The following is a 17,937-nucleotide window of genomic DNA, read 5'->3' on the forward strand; positions in this document are numbered from 1 at the left end:
TTAGGTTGGGGGGAGTCCTCAGTGAAATTATCATCTCAAAACCAGCAAACGGAAAAGACAAAAAATTTCATCTTCCTGAGACACACAAACACATCCATTCAGTTACAAGACCGATGTGTCTAAAGCACAATTTCAACCTTGGGGAGGGTTAATCTTTTTTTCTCCTTTTTTTTTTAAGCTGTGCATTTTTCTGTACATCAATGTAGCTCAGAGAAATAAAAGTCAGTAGTACAGCATTTCAACTGCCTCCCTTGAGACAGTCATGCAAGAACCGCTCCCTGTTAGAAGACTGAACATTTGCACTAGTACATATTCACAGACATTTGTGCTTTTATGATAACTAAACTTGACATGAAGACAACTCCTGGCAAAATAGGTCGTTTATGTCATTGGCAACCACACAGTCAGATCGGTATAAATTAACTGTTTAAGTTTGAAAGCGTTCCCCTTCATTCAGGCTGAGCAAGGAGAAACAGCTCCATCTAGCTCATGGGTGGGCTAACTGCATCAAAGCAACAACTGCTTTCTGCTACTCAGGAAGGAAAAACAGATGGAAGCAAATTTTAAGCTGGGGGTAAAAGAAAACTGCTCTATCAACAGATTAAGCATGTTAAACACACTAGAGATGAGCATTTTTAGCATTTTCATTAATTACTAAAATAATGCATTTACAACACGGGCAGTGTAACTTTTGTGTGCCTTAGTTGGCAGTTGTAGTTTCTCCCCATATTTCTAAATTGTTAAATTCATCTCTACTACCACCACAACTATACTGTGTCATGGAGCAAGATAACAGTACGTGCAGTATGCTTCTGTTTTTGTACCCTCTTGAGAAATGGTATGGAAATACTTTAAAAGAGAATACGGGAAAAACTGGAGTAAACTGGAGAAATTTGGAAGCACAGATTCTATTAAAAGTAAAGTAAAAAACGCAATTTTGTAACAAGTAATTTCCTCTTGGAGAGATGTTTACACGTCGCCCTGCACTGACTTCATTGCAATACTTAAAAAAAAAAAAAAAAGAAGAACAAATTAAAGATATTTCTACGAGTAGATTTTTAATCACAGTTAAAATAAAGTTCAGTTCTGAAATAGAGAAATGAAAATATACGCTTGTTAACAACTTTATCATTTAATTTACAGCAGTGGAGCTTATTATATTCGAGGATGAGAAATTATGTAAGGAGTAAAAACTTTTCCTAGCTTCACATTTATTCCACACTTATTCAAAAGATGTCTCACAAGTTCCAGTCATCAGTAGTACATACAAAGTGTTTGGATATCCCAAAGAATTAGTGAAAAGCACATTTTATAATTCCATATAATTACATAACCCTGTTACTTCGTATATCTTGCAAACTTCATGTTAATCAAAACTCTTCCTATATCCCACTGTCAGCTTGAACAAGCCCAAAGTTTTTCTATGAATCACAATTGCTGGTGCCACTACTTTTTTCTAATGTGGACAGAACTAAAGAATAGAAAACAAACAACTAAAAAAACAAAACAACCCTTCAACTTCCCAAATAAATTCCCTTTTCACAAAATGATTTTTAAAATATATCAACAGTGAGCACTAAGTTGGCAAGTTAAGGAGGCTTAAAACTAATTTTTAAATCACAGCCTAATTTTTGGAGAAAGATATTTATCACGGTCATCCTTATGTGTGTGTTTTTGAAAAGCGATTTTTCAACTAGTATACATAAATCTTTTCAATACAATGTAGTCTTTGTAAGTATAGCAGAGTATATAAAATAATAATAAAAGCGTTACAAACAAATATTATAAGGATTTTTAGAAGATGACCCAGGCTAACTGTAAAGACAAGATGTAAAATATTGTACAGGACAGCCTTCCATCTAGGTATGCGTGTCTGAATGGATCATATTGCTTCTTCAAATCAGAACCTAGTTATTAAAAAGTTATACAATGTCTCACACACTCACACACAGCAAGAAAGATGAGTCGAATCAAAGCAGCACAACTGTAGACAGATGAAATGTGTTCCCTGTGACTTTTTCCTCAGTGGCCAAACACGTATTACGAAAAGAAATTGTGCTTTAATGTGGCGTGACAGGACTGACGCAGGAACCTCAACCACACTCCGCAGAACAGAAAGGAAACTAAATCGTTGCTGAGAATTAATGATTACAGGTCGAGGTGTTCAATCTGCCGAGCCCTCACAAGTAGACTAATGGAAGACAAATGTAGTTTGATGCATATTAAGAATCTACTCAAATAAGAGCGCAGATTGTCTCAGGTTTGTGTGCTTTTAGCCGGAAATTCTTATGCCTGATCTGTGAAATCAGCCTCTCATTTATGGACATGTAGAAGCGACTCTACTGTGCACGTCCAGAGGAATTGTTAGAACTTTGCACCTCTCACAAATTTAGCACAGGCAACTCATCTTGCAACATGCTGTCTCCTCCGGAACTGCCTCGGCTTCCTCTTCCTTTTATAGAGAAGAAACTGCCTCACCACAATAGTAGCTCATGAGAGTGTGGTACACCCTAACATGTCAGATATAATACCAATGTGCGCTAACAATTAAATGATAACACAAAACAGTGGTAGTCGAGCCTCAAGCCAAATGTCACGTATTTGATTTTCTTCCAAACAGAGCAAGCGTATTTACTTTAAACATTGTTTTATCGAGCCTAAACACTGCACCTTTAAAAAAATAAAGTTTAAGAGAGCCTCAAACATACGTCACCTGACTATCTTCACCTTTAGCTTACCTATTGAACATAATTTAGATAACACACTTGTTTGTTTGTTTTTTCAAAAACAGGACAGAAGCACAAGCCTTGGCACTATTCTACGAGGATTTCCTCAGTCTTTATGGGTTCTAGTGGGGTAACAGAGTTGGACAAATCTGAGCCTTCATCTTTGGAAAATTCTTCACGTGGGAGCAGCGCACCTGCACCTGAGTTTCCCTGCAGCCCCACTAATCCCCCTTGGGTGAAACACAGATGTCTGATCACCTCATTCGGGCTAGAGAACGTAGTTGCACAAATGTTACACTTGTAAGGCTTCGATGAGCCCATAAACATCGCCTCCATCTGGTTGCTGTCGTCACCTGCAGCGCACAGCTCCATACTCTGCCGGTCCACCATGGTGTATGTGTCGGCCCCCTGGTTTAAGCACACGTGCCGGGCTGCCTGGTTGGCACGGCAAAAGCTCTTGCCACAAGTGCTGCATTTGAAAGGCTTTCCTGTGTGGATGTACATGTGTTCGCGCCAGTGGCTCTTCTGAATAAACTTGCGGCCACAAGTGGAGCACTCGTACTTCCGTCGCTTCACTTCCCGGTCCACGTCTGTGTTCTCCAGGTTGTCGATGTCTGCGATATCTGAAGGAGGAGGCGTATCGGCCTGAGAATTTAACCCTCCCACTCCCCAGCTGGAAGTGGACACCTCTGCTCGAGGAGAGTCTGAATTGGTACCTGAAACAGGGGTTTGCTCACTGTCGCTAATGATCTCGACCGCTGTCGGTGCAACCGAGCCACTTGACCCAGCCTTGTTTCCCTTTAGAACTCCCTCAGCTGGTAAGCCGTGCTCTTTAGTTATGACAAGTGAGAGTGAATTGCTGGGCTCAGTCGAGGTCTGCTGAAGAGCCTGTGTGTGCTGCAGGAGGTGCTCTCGCAGGAGACTTCTCTGGGTAAATCGACTCCTGCAGAGATGGCAGGAGTAATGCTTCCTAAAGGAGGAACTCCGCTTCATTATGCTGGGCTTTACATGGAGGATGGCACCTGCTGACGAACCGTCCGGACTTAGGATATCCATTACCCCGTCCTCAACCATAGGCTTTGCACCACTAGTTGAAGCCTCCATATCTGGGGGTGAGGAAGCTTGCTTTGGTGGTAAGGAATTTGTGTATGAACTAGTAGGCGGCGTGGCTGGATACTTTCCTTCTGAGCTCCCCTGCTCGGTATCAAAGGGTGAAGAGAGATTCTGCCGACTGGGCAGTCTGGCCGACAGCGCAACCTGTTGGTCAGAGATCTGGATGCCATAGAGAGAGGTTGAGAGGTTGATGCTTTGCTCGGGGTGGGAATACACAGACTGGCTTGCCTCCTGCAGGAGTGGATAGGCGTGCAGGAATCTGACCCCCTGCTCCAGTCGTGCAGGGTCTATGAGCTGTGGGGCAAGTTTGCCTGTGTACATCAGGTTGAGGAGGTAGCTGAAGATATCTGGCTGTATGTCCGTAGCCTTAAGACGCACACAGTCACTAAAATACATACAGAATATGGTCAGTTAACATCAAATGATACCTGAGATTAAAAAAAAAAAAAAAAAAAAAGCAACAGCAAAATGCTGCAACAAAGTTTCAGTTTTCAGCAGGAAAGACAACAGATTCAAGCGAGGACTCCTGATGTCTGAATAATTAAAAACCTGTAACAAGTTGTTTATCACTTTTTTGTTGTTGTTGTTTTTTCATTTTACATCTGCATTATTCTGTTTGAATGCAAATTGTCATCACTGAGGGACTTCTGAGCTATTTCTCTGATACAACTATTAGTACTCTCCCGCTATACCTGTCTTGGTGAATGAAGAGCATTCTAAAGTAGTTGGAGAAGGCAGCGAGGACAGCTTTGTGGGCTTTGAAGAAGACATCTCCTATAGCCACGGTGCAATCGCACAGGAAGCCAAACTCTCTCTGAGCGTTAAGCTGCTGCAGCAGGATAAGACCATGGTTGGCCAACTCCATTCTTCAACCTGCACAAAGACGCACAAAAACACACACAGACACAAGCGACAGTAAGTTTCCTGTCTGGAAGCAGACCAGAGTGTATTGTGACCACAAAGAGTTAGGCTGACGGTGGAGATCTAACGACCCTGTAAAGGCTAACTTGACGCAACCATAAAGAATCATTTAGTGACACTGGAGATCATTTCTCAAGCAATAATTCACAGAAACGCATGCTTATCAAAGGTATGATTTAGCAAATCCAAACATCTTAATCTGATTGGCTAACTGTATTGAACTCCTGTGGATATTGAGTGTTGTACATTGGTAGACGTGGGAAAAACAAGTCGGCTTCTTATTTAAATTTCATCCAGAACATCAGACGCATGGAAAAAATATTCTTGTTCTGAATGAACTTCAGAGACCAGACACTTTTAATCAATTTTATCCAGACTGACTGGCTGCCTTTGAAGTTTTCAAACTAACTGACTTCTAATGGCAGTCTCAAAAACGCTACCCTGAGCTGATGAGAAAACAACAAAACCTAATCATGAAAATTGCAAAATGTCTAACAAAGGCTGTGTTTCTATGGTGATGGATATATATATCCAGGTATATTTTAACAAAAATACACCTTTAAATTGCATTTAAATTCCTATAACAGGAAACTCATCTACTAGATGTGTGAGAGAGGAACATATACAAAAACCTTTTTTTAATTAATACATAATTCTGAAAAAGGTTTCCACTCAGAATATTTAATGGAGAAATTAAAAATTATATCACCATACTACAAACAAACATTGACACAAAAAAATTTAGTCAAAGGGCCTCAAATGACATCCTGGTAGGTAGAAATTGCATGCTTTTTAAATTAATGTTATGTTTTCCACGATGTTTGAGCCTTTAAAAGTTGGAGGAGACAACCACATATAATTTTCAGGTCTGAATAACACATTTGAGCTCTTTTAAAAACTGTGTCCTACGGTGAAAGTGCACTAACTGTTATATACTATATCTGCAGCTCTTGTCTGTGTACAATTAACTTTTTGAAGCACTCAGTTCTGGGTAAGTCCTGGGAATTCAAACTCAAAGAGCATTTCTGAGCTCTGCGGCTTCACCTAACCAATGAGATGAGCTTTTGCTGACCCTAGGTCACCGGAGGACTGAGAGGGCTTTGGGCGATCACATGACCAGGGTTATGGGTGTCGACACACATTCCTAAGACAAACTGGTTCTAGCCCTGTTCAGTAGATTACCATGTGGATCTCCTTGCTACAACAGTTCTCCACATCACGCAAGCAGACAATAAGGGACACCTCACCACTTAACTTCTCATACAGATCAGAATGTGTAGCACCACAAAAAAGCATTCAAAAGCCCTCCGCACATCTGCTTCAGAGGTCAGAGTGCAAAGAATCTGGCATTGCAGCACACCAGGAACATGCTAGAGTTTCTGCAATAAAAACTGGCACAGAAGGCTCAGAAGACTAAATCATAATATAGACCACCTTTGATTCTGTCACACGTAATATTAATATACACTAGGTAGATACACCTTGCTAGAATTACAATTCAGCACTAAATCCAACCTCCACCAATGCTAAATTGCTCACTTTTCTTCATTCACAACAGACAGCTTACAGTCAATTACAGGTGAAATGAATGATCACTCAATCAATCAATAATAACTTTTCTTAAAAAGTATTTTGCCCTAATTTGGTCATCATACATTAGACATTAACAAGCTAAAATAACAGTACAGAACAATCTGTGGTTCCAGTTTATATTTCTTCTGCTCTTCTCTGTAAAGATGGGCCCCACTACCTTAAATATCTAACCTCACAATATTACACCATCTATGTCAGTGACGATCTGTGCTTTTTATTCAGAATACCTCACAATTCCAAACCGCCATCATCTCCAAACCATGTCTCTAAAATAAATGGAGAAAAAAATGAACATCCTAATTTTTATGATTTTACTGCTAGGTTATTTTTATCTAGGTGTGCTACAGCTGCGTGTCCTCTTTACAGCACTGCTATATACCTAACAATCAATGAATGGTCTTATTAATAGTTGCCCTGATCCTGGGTACCTACTCTATCACAACATCATAGTTGCTTTTTGAGTACAGTGACATGCATCATGTATGTTATATATCTAATTTTATGTTCACTAGTTTTCGGTTTACAAAGCAGCACAGGAAAACAAAGCAACACGACAGAGGCAAATGTTGTCCTTAATAGCTGCTAAACCCACAAGAGAACCAGAAATCATTAATGTATCAGAATCTTCAGTCATTAATTGACTGCTCTTTCTTAATAAATAACCTTTTCACTTAGATAGATAGATAGATAGATAGATAGATAGATAGATAGATAGATAGATAGATAGATAGATAGATAGATAGATAGATACTGCAAAAGTATTTATTTCTATATGCTGCGGGTTTCTGCAACACCAGAAATCGCGGTGAGCCTCCGAATCCGCCTATTTTCTTAAAGCACTCTAATTTGGGGCTTCACTTACGCGATTTTGTAAGATAACAGTACTATTTAACCGCAATCGAGCAACTCGAAAGCCAATAGAGTACGTCTTAATCAATACTAAGTTGTTCGTAACAATGTTGCACCGCCCCCGCTGTGATGTAGACACGTGGAACAGTTACTTCCGTAGTGAGATTCTCCAAAAAAAATACACCGTACAAGTGCCCATGAGGGAAGCATGCGAGGAAGGTAAACACGCTACAGAAATAAAGCATTTCATTACAGAGAACAGAAAATTATACGTCGAGTACATAAAGAAGCCCAGACGGAGCGTACAACACAAGCGCGCTTGGACTGAGTCCTGCCCCTGCCTCAGGTCTCTCTCGGTTGCTATTGCTAGCGCGAGAAAACGGACGTGCGCGCTCGCGCGCGGCCAACACACACATACGAGGAAGGAGAGCGAGCGACGCAAGGGGGATGGGGCTGGTCACGAACGCGTTTCTTTTAACTTCCCCGTGACAATTACAGTATTAGCCGAAGCACACACGAGTAGCGCACTAATTTTACAATACAAGTAAACGAACTGGCTGGTATGTCGCTAAAAATAACCGTACCTGCGCGCTCCTTAAATTGGCGGAGTTTGCCGTGTCGCCGTTGTTTGTTTGTTACCGGAGACTCGTCCGTCCTCTGGGCTCGCAGCAGCTTCAACTGTTCCTTGTAAACGCTGCATTCGTTGGCAGCGGAGAGAGGGTCGTCCGTCGGTGTTTTCCGGTTAGGGGTTTTACGTTACAATCACATGACTGTGGGTAAAAGCCAGCCAAAAACAGCCGTTGTAAAATCCGTTGAGCAGGGGGCGTTTGAGTTAACGTTAATTTCCCGCACTGTGTAACCGCCGCGAGATCAACCCCCGCTTGCCAGCTTTCTTTTTTTTTTTTGACAGTCGGCCGAAGAGGTTGAACACAAACAGCCAGCAGCTCCACGCAGTCTGCGAGTTAATAATTGTGCCGCTGCCGTTAACGACACGTAAACATAAAACCAAACTGTGGCAGTGAGTGTCTCTGTGTGTTGGCCATGACTTTTTGGCCACATTACAAACTGCGTTACTCACAGTCGTCTCATGTTTGCATATAAGGTTAAAGTAGATTTTCAACAAGTTAAAGGGCAGTATAGAGATACTTAAGCTAGGCTAACGCAACCGTGCATGTCGGGGGCTGTTGCAGACATCAAATAACGGTTCAAAAGACGAATTAAGATATCTAGGTTTAAATGGTCATTATGATTTTACTTTTGTTTTTAACAGTAATAATAATTAGGGGAGAAATACTAATTTGTTTATTTTTATTTACAACTTTAACACTTAAATAATTTTTATAGTATTTCTTAAATCAGATAAGAATATTAAATGTATTCACACTGATTATTAAAAGATTGCATTGTTCTTTGGAATAAGAAAAGTGGTCGCTTTTATGAAGAAGACACCATACTTAATATACCTGTTTAGATTATAATCGAGTAATAATTATATTGCAGTTGAAAACGTAACTGTATGATGATGAATTATATATAACTCAAACATCCACAATCCTGCTGCTGAACTAAAGCATGGTGTATATATTGTTTTGCTGTGCATGTCTATATTATACATAATACTGTCAATATTCCATGCATATACTGTATATATAACTAGTGATCCATCTGTTATTTGTTCCACAATTTATTGCACTCTGCACCATTGCATTGCAAATATAAATCTAAACACACTGTACACGTTGTTATTGTTTGTGTTACGTTGCTGTTGTCTTTTTGTCTATTCTGTTAAGTACATTGAGAACAAAGAGAAAAAAGAACAGCACAAATCCTTGTTTGATTTCATATACTTGATCGATAAAGCTGATTCTGATTGTGATCACTGTTGGTCTGTTTTGGTTCCAGTTTCTTAAACAAATCCCTTTATCTTTCAGCAAAACAGAATTTCAGAATTCAAGAATCACGTTAAGTAGATCTGTAACACAACTTAAAAGTCTACACTCTCTTTTTATGGTAACTACTTGGTTCCTATATGACTATATCATGTCACATGTTTGGGTAATGTTATATTTAGATATTTTATCAGTATTCTGGCTATTTATTGTCACTTCTTTTTTATTTGTGGAACTAAAGTAATTTCCTGCCACATCTGTAAAAGAGTACAAATAGTAGCAAAGAAACCAACGCTGTACTCTGTATTCTGTAGTGGTAACTTGCCTTGGCAGTGTTATATGTGTAAATTCCTAGTTGCAAACACAGTTAAGGTCTAATATTTCATTAACTTTGTATCACCCAATCACTTGGACACCAACTATAACATTTCTGTTTCTTTTATTTTCAAAAGTTTAATTCCTCAATAAAAAGATGTCCCCTACATCAGTGAAAGTTGCCCAGCAAAGCAAGCTAAAAAATATGTTGCAGAGTTACTTCTTGGAACAGGTTTGGTTGTGATGTCACCAGACATGCTCACCGGTGTGCACCTTAAACTCGTGTTATAGGCGAGACACTTTCCACCTACAACTATGTGATGTGAAAACTCTGAAAATGCATCAATTTGTATAGAGTTCAGGAGGGGGCTTTAAGTTACAGCTGTTACTTTGTGAGCTCAAAAAAAAGAAAAGAAAAAAAAAACAAATGCATTGGGAAACTCAAAATGTTGGAAGTCTTATTCTGAAAAGTTTTGTGAAGGGGAAGTAGTTTCAGTTGAATTTTAACCAAAACCAGAGACACAGAAAGTATAGGCGGAGCTTTTCACGAGTGTACTTTGGAGTCATGTCAATATTTTGTCATCAGATGTTGTCATCAGCAAGTTGCTGGATGCTGTCCCAGTGTAAACACCTTTTTTTTCCCAAGGCCTGCCATTACTGAGCTACATTTAAGGACACAGGGTTCACAAGGGAGGATGAACCTAAGCAAGTTGTGGCTCTTTGAAAATGCTTGCTTTGCAGGAGGCTGGGTGGAGTCTATTCAAAGGAGGGGATAAAATGGCTATTAGGTGGGACGTAAGGGCTTTTAAGTCTTTGTCCTGTTAAAAAAAAAAGGAGAAACAATCTTGGCCATAACATTACTTAAGCTACTCGGTTAATAAAAATGTAGATTTATGGATGGTTCAAAATATTTAACAAGCAAAACATGGATGAAGACCACGAGGACGTCAAGAACAAAAGCATATTTGATTACTGAAAGATGCACGGCAGGGATGTACTGAATGTAGTAGATAAACTGTAAACCACTGGATCACTGTTACTGTTTACAATGAGGATCAATACATTCAAGCTTTATTCTGTGTCATTAGGATAAATGTACTCCTTCCCACGTTTGTTTATATGGACTTAATCTGTCTTAAATTTTCTCAGAACAACTTATTCTTTGCAGTTATTACCGGTTAATTCATCTGCGCTGCAGTAACGTATCTTTTAACACGAGAATGGTGAGATTTGTGCCTGTCCCTGCAGTTTATAGGGGCTTGTCGCACAAACGAAATCCTGCTGTTAAGTAATGCATGGCGTGACTGCGTGTGGGGAGCTGAAACACCCAGCTGAACAAGGCCTTTAACGTTAACTGCCGCCCTGCCCCCGTCCTTGGCCTGTTTTGAAACCGGAGTGGTGAGTCACTGCTCTCTCGGTTTAGAAAAACAGATCCGGCCAGGCTGGGGCCCGGCGGGGGGATGGGAAGCCGGCGATAGATGAACAGCGGAGGTGGACGCAGCTGGACTCCCACTCCCAAGGACCCCGACATCCTGACAACCGCCCGGTCGTGTTCCCATAGTGACCGCGGGGATGATCTGAGAGAAGGGAAAGCACCGCCTGAATTAATTGATATGCGCATCTCTCCAGGCCAGTAATCGTGATAGCAGAGTCAGTTGGCCATGTTTCTCATAAAAGGGGAAGCCCGGATCCCCCCCCCCCACAAAAAAAAGAAAGAAAAACGGACCGACCGCGAATTTACGTCATTAGGCCTACTCTGTTGCCATGTTTTGTTTGTTTTATTTTGTTGTATTTTTTCCTGGAGTTGATCAAACACGACATATACAGTGCATGTTACCCTGTTATTTTTGGTATACCAGAGTCATGTGTATCACAAGCTAAAAAATAACGTATTAGATTTTGTATTCTTTAGCTGTTAGTTTGACTGCTCTTCTGTTACTTGCCAATTACATTTTCCATTTTCGTTAATCATTGATTGGTTGATTTTCGTAACCTTCTTGGCTATACATGAAGGAGTCGTTAAAAAGGGTGTCAGTAGGTCAACTTTTCTCTAAACTTTTCGGTCAATGCTTGTCTGCCGAAAAGTGATTTCCGATTTTTTCCATGTGATCATGTGTTAGTATCTTTATTTACATTAGTAAATACACCGTAGTGAATGTGATTTAGATAGATATTACATAGATAAAATAAAGTCTCTGCATTTGACACCGACTCTGTGTTACTGTGCACATTATAATCAATCAAGTTATTTTTGGTCATTAAAGTATGCTCATAGAACTGTACAATTTCCTCTGCCTTCTTGGCCAGATCTGTCTTGAAAAATAAATTTTTACATTTACGCCATCTCATATAAAAATATTAAGTTGAATTGTTTCATGTTCAGACTTAAACTTTAAAAAAAATAAACAAGTTTTATCTTGTAAGAGCAAGGATTACGTTTTGTTTTTTACCTGGTTAAATAAAGGAAATGTAGCAGTTGCCAAAAAAGATTCGATGTTTTACATGTGCGTGTTTTTGTTTCACATGTTGGCCGGCAAACTAATGAAAAACACAGCTAGTTGTTATTGATGTAGAATTTAGTAAAGGTTTTAAGTAAGTAAAAAAAATTTATTTATATAGCACATTTCACAGATAAAAATCACAAAGTGCTTTACAGTAAGATCAGACATACATTTAAGAAGGAAGAAGAAACAACATATATAACATATTAATATATAACATAACCCATTCATAACTCCTTTTGCCCACATTCTATATTTACTAATATAAGCAAACATATTACACATAAAAAACGACACTTGTATGCATTGTTATTCTTCCACATTTGACAAGGGTCAGAAACAGGAAGTCAATGGAAACCGCAGTACCCAACCCCGCCCACTTCTCCTCCCCTTTTGCCGCCAAAAACCCTTTGGCCTTTTCTAATAGGATGAATGAATGTCTCCATGACAATAGTTTCCCTGGACAACAAGTGATGCTCAGCGTGCTACCTCAGCAGCTCAATGCAACGCGGCAGGCGTACCAACCTTAGAGCCACCTGAGATAACACCAGCTTTGAGACCTTTGATATTTAAGGTAATATGTATTGCTGAAACAGTTGATACGACTTGAAAATGCAGTCTCGGTAACAGTTTGACAGGTTGTCAGCACTGTAGTTTACGTGTTAACCGTTAGATGGTAGTATCGTGTCCCTCACTAAAAGCACAAAGCGCAAGTGGGAAGAAATGTATTTTTTACAAATGTAAAAATATTCTTAGCAAAAATAAGAAGTGAACCCTGGGGCAACCTATCTCAACACGTGACTTCTGCAGAAAAGCAGACGTCACCTTTAACCTCCTAGCTATTCAAGAAACTTTATTGCTGTCCCAGTGCTTTTATTGATAAAGTTTGAATTTGAACCCCTGCTAACATCATGGCGACGGATCAAACTATGCACGGAGTTCCCCCTTCATTGTCTGCCAGAGTGGTTGGGTAGGTTGACAGCTGATTACTTGACTTTATCGCAGAATTTTTAATAACCTGGGGATTTATGTTTCCTTATGAAAATGGTCTCGTAACGTTGGGACGGTAGAGTCCAGACTAGCAATAGCATTAGCTTCCTGCTAGCTGTAAGTTGGCAGTGATGGTGTGTAGATATTCAAGCACAGGACGTTGTTTAGGTCAAACCAGAAATTTTATGGGTAAACAAAGATAAGCATGCGAAGGTAATATCACTCCAGGGAGTATACTTTTTGTATTCCACAAAGGAAAAAGCTAAGCTTACAGATGGCTTATTAGCTAGTTAACTTGCAAATCAGTGCTGCAGTATAAAAGGGAGATATTCTTGGTTATATGTTTTCTCTGCAGGTCATTTGCTTATTTGACCGTTAGAGACAGACTACCCACCATCCTGACCAAAGTTGTTGACACAATTCATCGCAATAAAAACAAGTTTTTTGAGGAATACGGAGAGGTAAGACCACGTTCATTCAATTGAGGCAGTTATGAGGTTCACGTTAAGACTTGCGTTGGATTTTGCCGGTGCTTCCCCTTTATTTTCAACCAGGTGGGTATCCAGGCAGAGAAGCAAGCTATATCTCTGCTATCTAAGCTGAGGAATGAGCTGCAAACTGACAAGCCAGTGCTAGCACTGACAGACGGCCTACCGGACACAGATTCCTGGAACCAATACCTAGAGAGGCAGCAGAGACTGCAAGGTGACCAGGAGCCTGTCAGCTGGTTCAAGTCTCCCTGGCTTTACGTGGAGTGCTACATGTACCGTAGGATACACGAGGCGCTCTTGCTCAAGTGAGAAGCATTTATATGTTACAATGGAAGCTACTGTAGATGTAAACCCTGGAATTTTGTAATAACTTTTAGTATATTACTGAGGGATACTTTTATATACTGACAAAACCTTGGTACTGACTGATATAGTGGTGCATAGAAAAACAAAAACACAGTGGCATTGGTTAGTGGATAAATGATTTTGACCATCAACATCAACCTTGAGTTTCACAACCGGTGGACCTTCAGTAAATATGTTCCTCTGCCAAGGCTTGTATTTATCTCTTTGTTTGTTAGCCAGGTTAGACAAAAATTAACACAACTGAATTTCATGAAACTTTATGCAAAGGTACAATAGAAGACAAGGAAGCATCCACTTAGTTGTTGTGTAAATCCAGATCAGTTGCTTTGAAAATCTGAGCTCTATCTTTGGCAGAGGATATGCTCTCCAATTCCCCTTCTCATTTCTTTTTAGATTGTGTTTGTTTAGTTTTTGTTATGATTTCTGTTATGATTTTATTTCTTCTTTTATTTCAGTCCTCCCATCAGTGACTTTGATGTCTTTAATGAGGGAAAGACTCAGAGCTTTACTGAGTCTTCACAGGCTGTGATGTCCTTGTGTACGTACTTGGAGGGCATCAAGAACAACATAGACGAGCTGTCTAAGAATCCGCTGTTTGAGCATTTCAGCAAACTAATGCAGGTCAGTTCAATTTATGTCCTTAAAGCTATACATTTACAAGATTCTCAGTATGTAAGTTACTATTCTTTTTTTTCAATTTTCCATTTGTATTTATTTAAATTATTTATTTATTTATTTAAAACTTTGCTTTTTAGTATTTAAAAGTGAGTGATTCTGGCTACACCTGAGATGAATGGTCCTCTTGTGAATCCTTGTTGTGATTGGTAGCCTAATTTAAAATGAACCCACTAATACCAGTGGGATTAGACCTTCATAACTGCAATAAATGTGGTGCATTAGTTCTTGGAGATTTTATGTTTTACAGTATTCAGTTACTATTTATTGAATACATTTTGTGACTCTTTTAAGGTATCTCTGTGGGGAAACAAGTGTGATCTGTCAATATCTGCTGGCCAAGAGAACTCCCAGAAGACCAGTCCACTAGATTCCCTCTACAGCCTCCTGCCCTTCATCCTGGTGGATGACACCAAAAGGGTATGGTCAGCTCTTATTTCTGCGCAGAGGCCAAGGGAGTCAGGGAAAAACAATGCAGACAGAGTGGACATTGTTCTAGACAATGCTGGCTTCGAGTTGGTCACTGACTTGGTCTTAGCCGACTTCCTGGTTTCCTCTGGCCTTGCACGTCAGATTCATTTTCATGGCAAATCCATCCCGTGGTTTGTCTCTGACGTCACAGCTAAAGATTTTCAGTGGACCATTCGGCAGGCCATGGCAACCAATCACAAGTGGGTTTCCAAATGTGGTGTTCAGTGGCAGAGGTACTTGAAAGAGGGAATGTGGTGCTATCATGATCATCCTTTCTGGACACAGCCCCATGAGTTCTGCGACATGGCAGCCGATGCTCCTGACCTGTATACAACCCTGCAGGGAGCAGACCTGGTGCTGTTTAAAGGCGATCTCAACTACAGGAAGCTGACTGGAGACAGGGACTGGGAGCACACAGTAAGCTTTGAAACTGCACTGCGAGGCTTTGGGCCTGCAACGCTGTGCAGCCTGAGGACTCTCAAGGCCAACATTCAGGTTGGTCTGCAACCGGGACAAGGGGAGAAGCTTACCTCCCAAGATCCAAGCTGGATGACTAGCGGCAAGTACGCTGTGATTCAGTTCCACAATCCAAAGTCAGAATAGTAAGGTTCAAATCAGGAACTCACTTTGATGACATGGGTTTAAAAAGAAGCTTCATAAGCAGGCGATACCTTTAAACCACTAGACACTTAAGTTAGGGGAATTGTTAAATGTTGTTTACTAGCACTTCATCAAGTTTGATTCAGGAACGCGCACAATAATTAATACTCAGTAATAATTTCATAAAAAGCCATCTCATATCAAAATTTCACCTCCTACATTTTATCCTACATGTGTAGTAAACCATGAATTTAGTCATACTGTTTACAGGTTAATGCTGTGAGCAATTACTGAGAAAAAATTGAGTATGAATTCTATAGCAGAAACAGTTTTGCATGCAGTTGTGAGAATGATGTAAATCTAACTTATAGTTTGTTTGGGTTTTTTTGTTGTTGTTGTTGTTGTTGTTGTTGTTGTTTTTCTTTCTTTTTTTTATCTTTTTTTTTTATTCAGCTCAGGTTGTTTTACTCCGTGTGATTACAGCGAGTTAAGTTCACCAAAAGCAGATCATAACATTTTTTGAAAATTACATTGTTGTTGGAGCAGTGTAACAATAAGTGGCATGTGCTTGTTTTGCTTAAAATGGGAACCTGGACCTCTATCTCCATAGATAAAAGTGGATGTCTCTTTGCACATTGTCATGTCGTTTGTCACTTTTAGTAATCAACAGGTGATGTTAACTGGATCCCATAGTGCTGCTGGGTGAAAATGTTATTTTGATCATTTGTTTTGATTTAATAAATCACTACTATGACTCTGCTCTTTTTCCTTTTGTCGTACTTTACAAGCAAGAAAAATGTTTTTTGTTTTTTTTTGTATACTAATAGCTATTTTGTAAATTTGTCCATATTGAAATGAATGCATTTCTGAAAGTGCTATAACTAAATTTAAGGATATAATTCCTCCACTGTAACCTTCTTGAATACCACGTGCCAACACAGTGCAGAGTAGCTGCCTAAACTCTACATTATTGTAAGGACTTTACCATTATTATAGGGTCCTTTACCTTACAGTGTGAAGCACCTTGAGGTGACTGCTGTTGTGATTTGATCTTAAATTTGACCTGTATTTTTGGTCTTGCATGTAACAGTGTAACAGGAGAGTTTAATTTACATGTATACACAGCAAAATATAAAGACCCAGTTAACCTTAATGTTAAAACAATGAACAAATACATTTGTAAACACACAATCTCTTATAAGGTAGTCGGTTCACCAGGGTTGTGACTTTAGTCTGTATTTATAAGAGTGTTTTCCTGATGACCTTTCATTTACTCAGGTCGGGTTGGGCCAAGAAAAATGGCCAACAAAACAGCTGGAAATGCTGCAGTATGTGCATTACAATTCAGAATGAGCTGTAACAACACTGGCATAATTTAGGCTGCTCTGATGCTTTGTGAATGTGGTACCTTATGAAAATGAGGCCTTATTACTGCAGGAAGCATCTTATCTTGAATCATTTAGGTGATTTAGCTGTTTCATTTCTCACCCTTCATTTTCTTTTCCCCTGGTGTAACAATGTCTTCATTTTACTCTAGGGAAAATAGAAAAAATCATCAGGGCCACTTGTTTTCCACTTGACCTGACATGTCCTGAAAATTGGGCTGTTTACACAAGAAAGATGTACCACAGAGAAAGGAAAATTAGGGCTCCGTGTCAAGTTTTCTCCCCCACTTGGTGGTAGCCATTAATTATTGCATGAGAACATGTTTGACTTTATAAATTTCTCACATAAATTACAACATGTCTCACTTGAGTAGCAAGAAGACGTGAATTCAAATGGCCCAAATAATTTTTGTGCGTCTTTCTGTCATTGACTCCGAAATCTGTAAACAGTTATTTTTTACATTTGATTTTTATCAACAGTGGTTGGTCGGTCCCTTGGCTTTGTTTTTGTACACATAGTGTTCTGCTTCGCCTGTGATTTGAACGGATAAAGTGATGATTAACTGGTCCATGCTGTGGATCTGTAACTTATATCAACCTTCCCTTAATGGAATGTGACTCAGAAGGTATCTTTTAAAATTTCTCTCAGATTTATTGCAATTTTTAACGAGAAGAAATAAATGTGAAGCATAAAAATGATTATCAATCTCTTCATTGGGGATTGATTGTGTAATTACTCGCTGTCAGAAAGAGATTTGACCTCCTGCTTTGTTTGCTGTGTTATGGTGACCTGGCACTTAAACGCACCACGGTTATCGATTTGGCTGTATCTTTAATTTGTTTATCCTTTTTTTCAAACCTTTCCACTGTTCCCATTGTGTCCAATGAGCTCAACTAAATGCCTGTGAGGCAAGCAGAGCCAGTACATTGTACAGCACATAGGAGGATGCTTCGTTTGTAAGTGGTGAGTAGTAGTATAGTAGTAGTAATGGTAGATTGTGGTTTTCTTTCAGCCTCTGCTGTTGTTGTTGTTGTTGTAAACTGTCCACAGT

The 17,937-nt window shown here is 39.5% G+C and overlaps 2 protein-coding genes across 2 annotated transcripts; one reads left to right on the forward strand and one right to left on the reverse strand.

The window, feature by feature from the left end:
* Positions 1-2,302: 2,302 nt before the first annotated feature.
* Positions 2,303-8,091, reverse strand: zbtb2b (zinc finger and BTB domain containing 2b). The gene is made up of 3 exons (XM_085383130.1): positions 7,787-8,091; positions 4,532-4,712; positions 2,303-4,224 (listed from the first exon to the last, which is right to left on the reverse strand). Exons 2-3 carry the CDS (start codon positions 4,702-4,704, stop codon positions 2,814-2,816), a joined length of 1,584 nt encoding a protein of 527 aa, XP_085239256.1. The 5' UTR covers positions 4,705-4,712; positions 7,787-8,091; the 3' UTR covers positions 2,303-2,813.
* A 4,409-nt stretch (positions 8,092-12,500) lies between these two features.
* On the forward strand, positions 12,501-16,002 carry dcph1 (damage control phosphatase 1). The gene is made up of 5 exons (XM_085383131.1): positions 12,501-12,877; positions 13,253-13,358; positions 13,452-13,693; positions 14,210-14,375; positions 14,724-16,002. The coding sequence occupies exons 1-5, from the start codon at positions 12,819-12,821 to the stop codon at positions 15,501-15,503; spliced, it is 1,353 nt and encodes a 450-aa protein (XP_085239257.1). The 5' UTR covers positions 12,501-12,818; the 3' UTR covers positions 15,504-16,002.
* The last annotated feature ends 1,935 nt before the right edge of the window (positions 16,003-17,937 follow it).

This window comes from Rhamphochromis longiceps, linkage group LG15 (genome assembly GCF_057381845.1).
Source record: "Rhamphochromis longiceps isolate RC_006_pf linkage group LG15, R_longiceps_female_GT1.1, whole genome shotgun sequence".
NCBI lineage: Eukaryota > Metazoa > Chordata > Actinopteri > Cichliformes > Cichlidae > Rhamphochromis > Rhamphochromis longiceps.

Bases quoted from the DNA above. Each gene is read 5' to 3' on its own strand.
- zbtb2b (XM_085383130.1), bottom strand. From the start codon at position 4,704: ATGGAGTTGGCCAACCATGGTCTTATCCTGCTGCAGCAGCTTAACGCT. The intron at 4,225-4,531 runs GTATAGCGGGAG...TATGTATTTTAG, and splicing joins CTCTTCATTCACCAAGACAG to TGACTGTGTGCGTCTTAAGG.
- dcph1 (XM_085383131.1), top strand. From the start codon at position 12,819: ATGGCGACGGATCAAACTATGCACGGAGTTCCCCCTTCATTGTCTGCC. The intron at 13,694-14,209 runs GTGAGAAGCATT...CTTTTATTTCAG, and splicing joins CACGAGGCGCTCTTGCTCAA to TCCTCCCATCAGTGACTTTG. The intron at 14,376-14,723 runs GTCAGTTCAATT...GACTCTTTTAAG, and splicing joins ATTTCAGCAAACTAATGCAG to GTATCTCTGTGGGGAAACAA.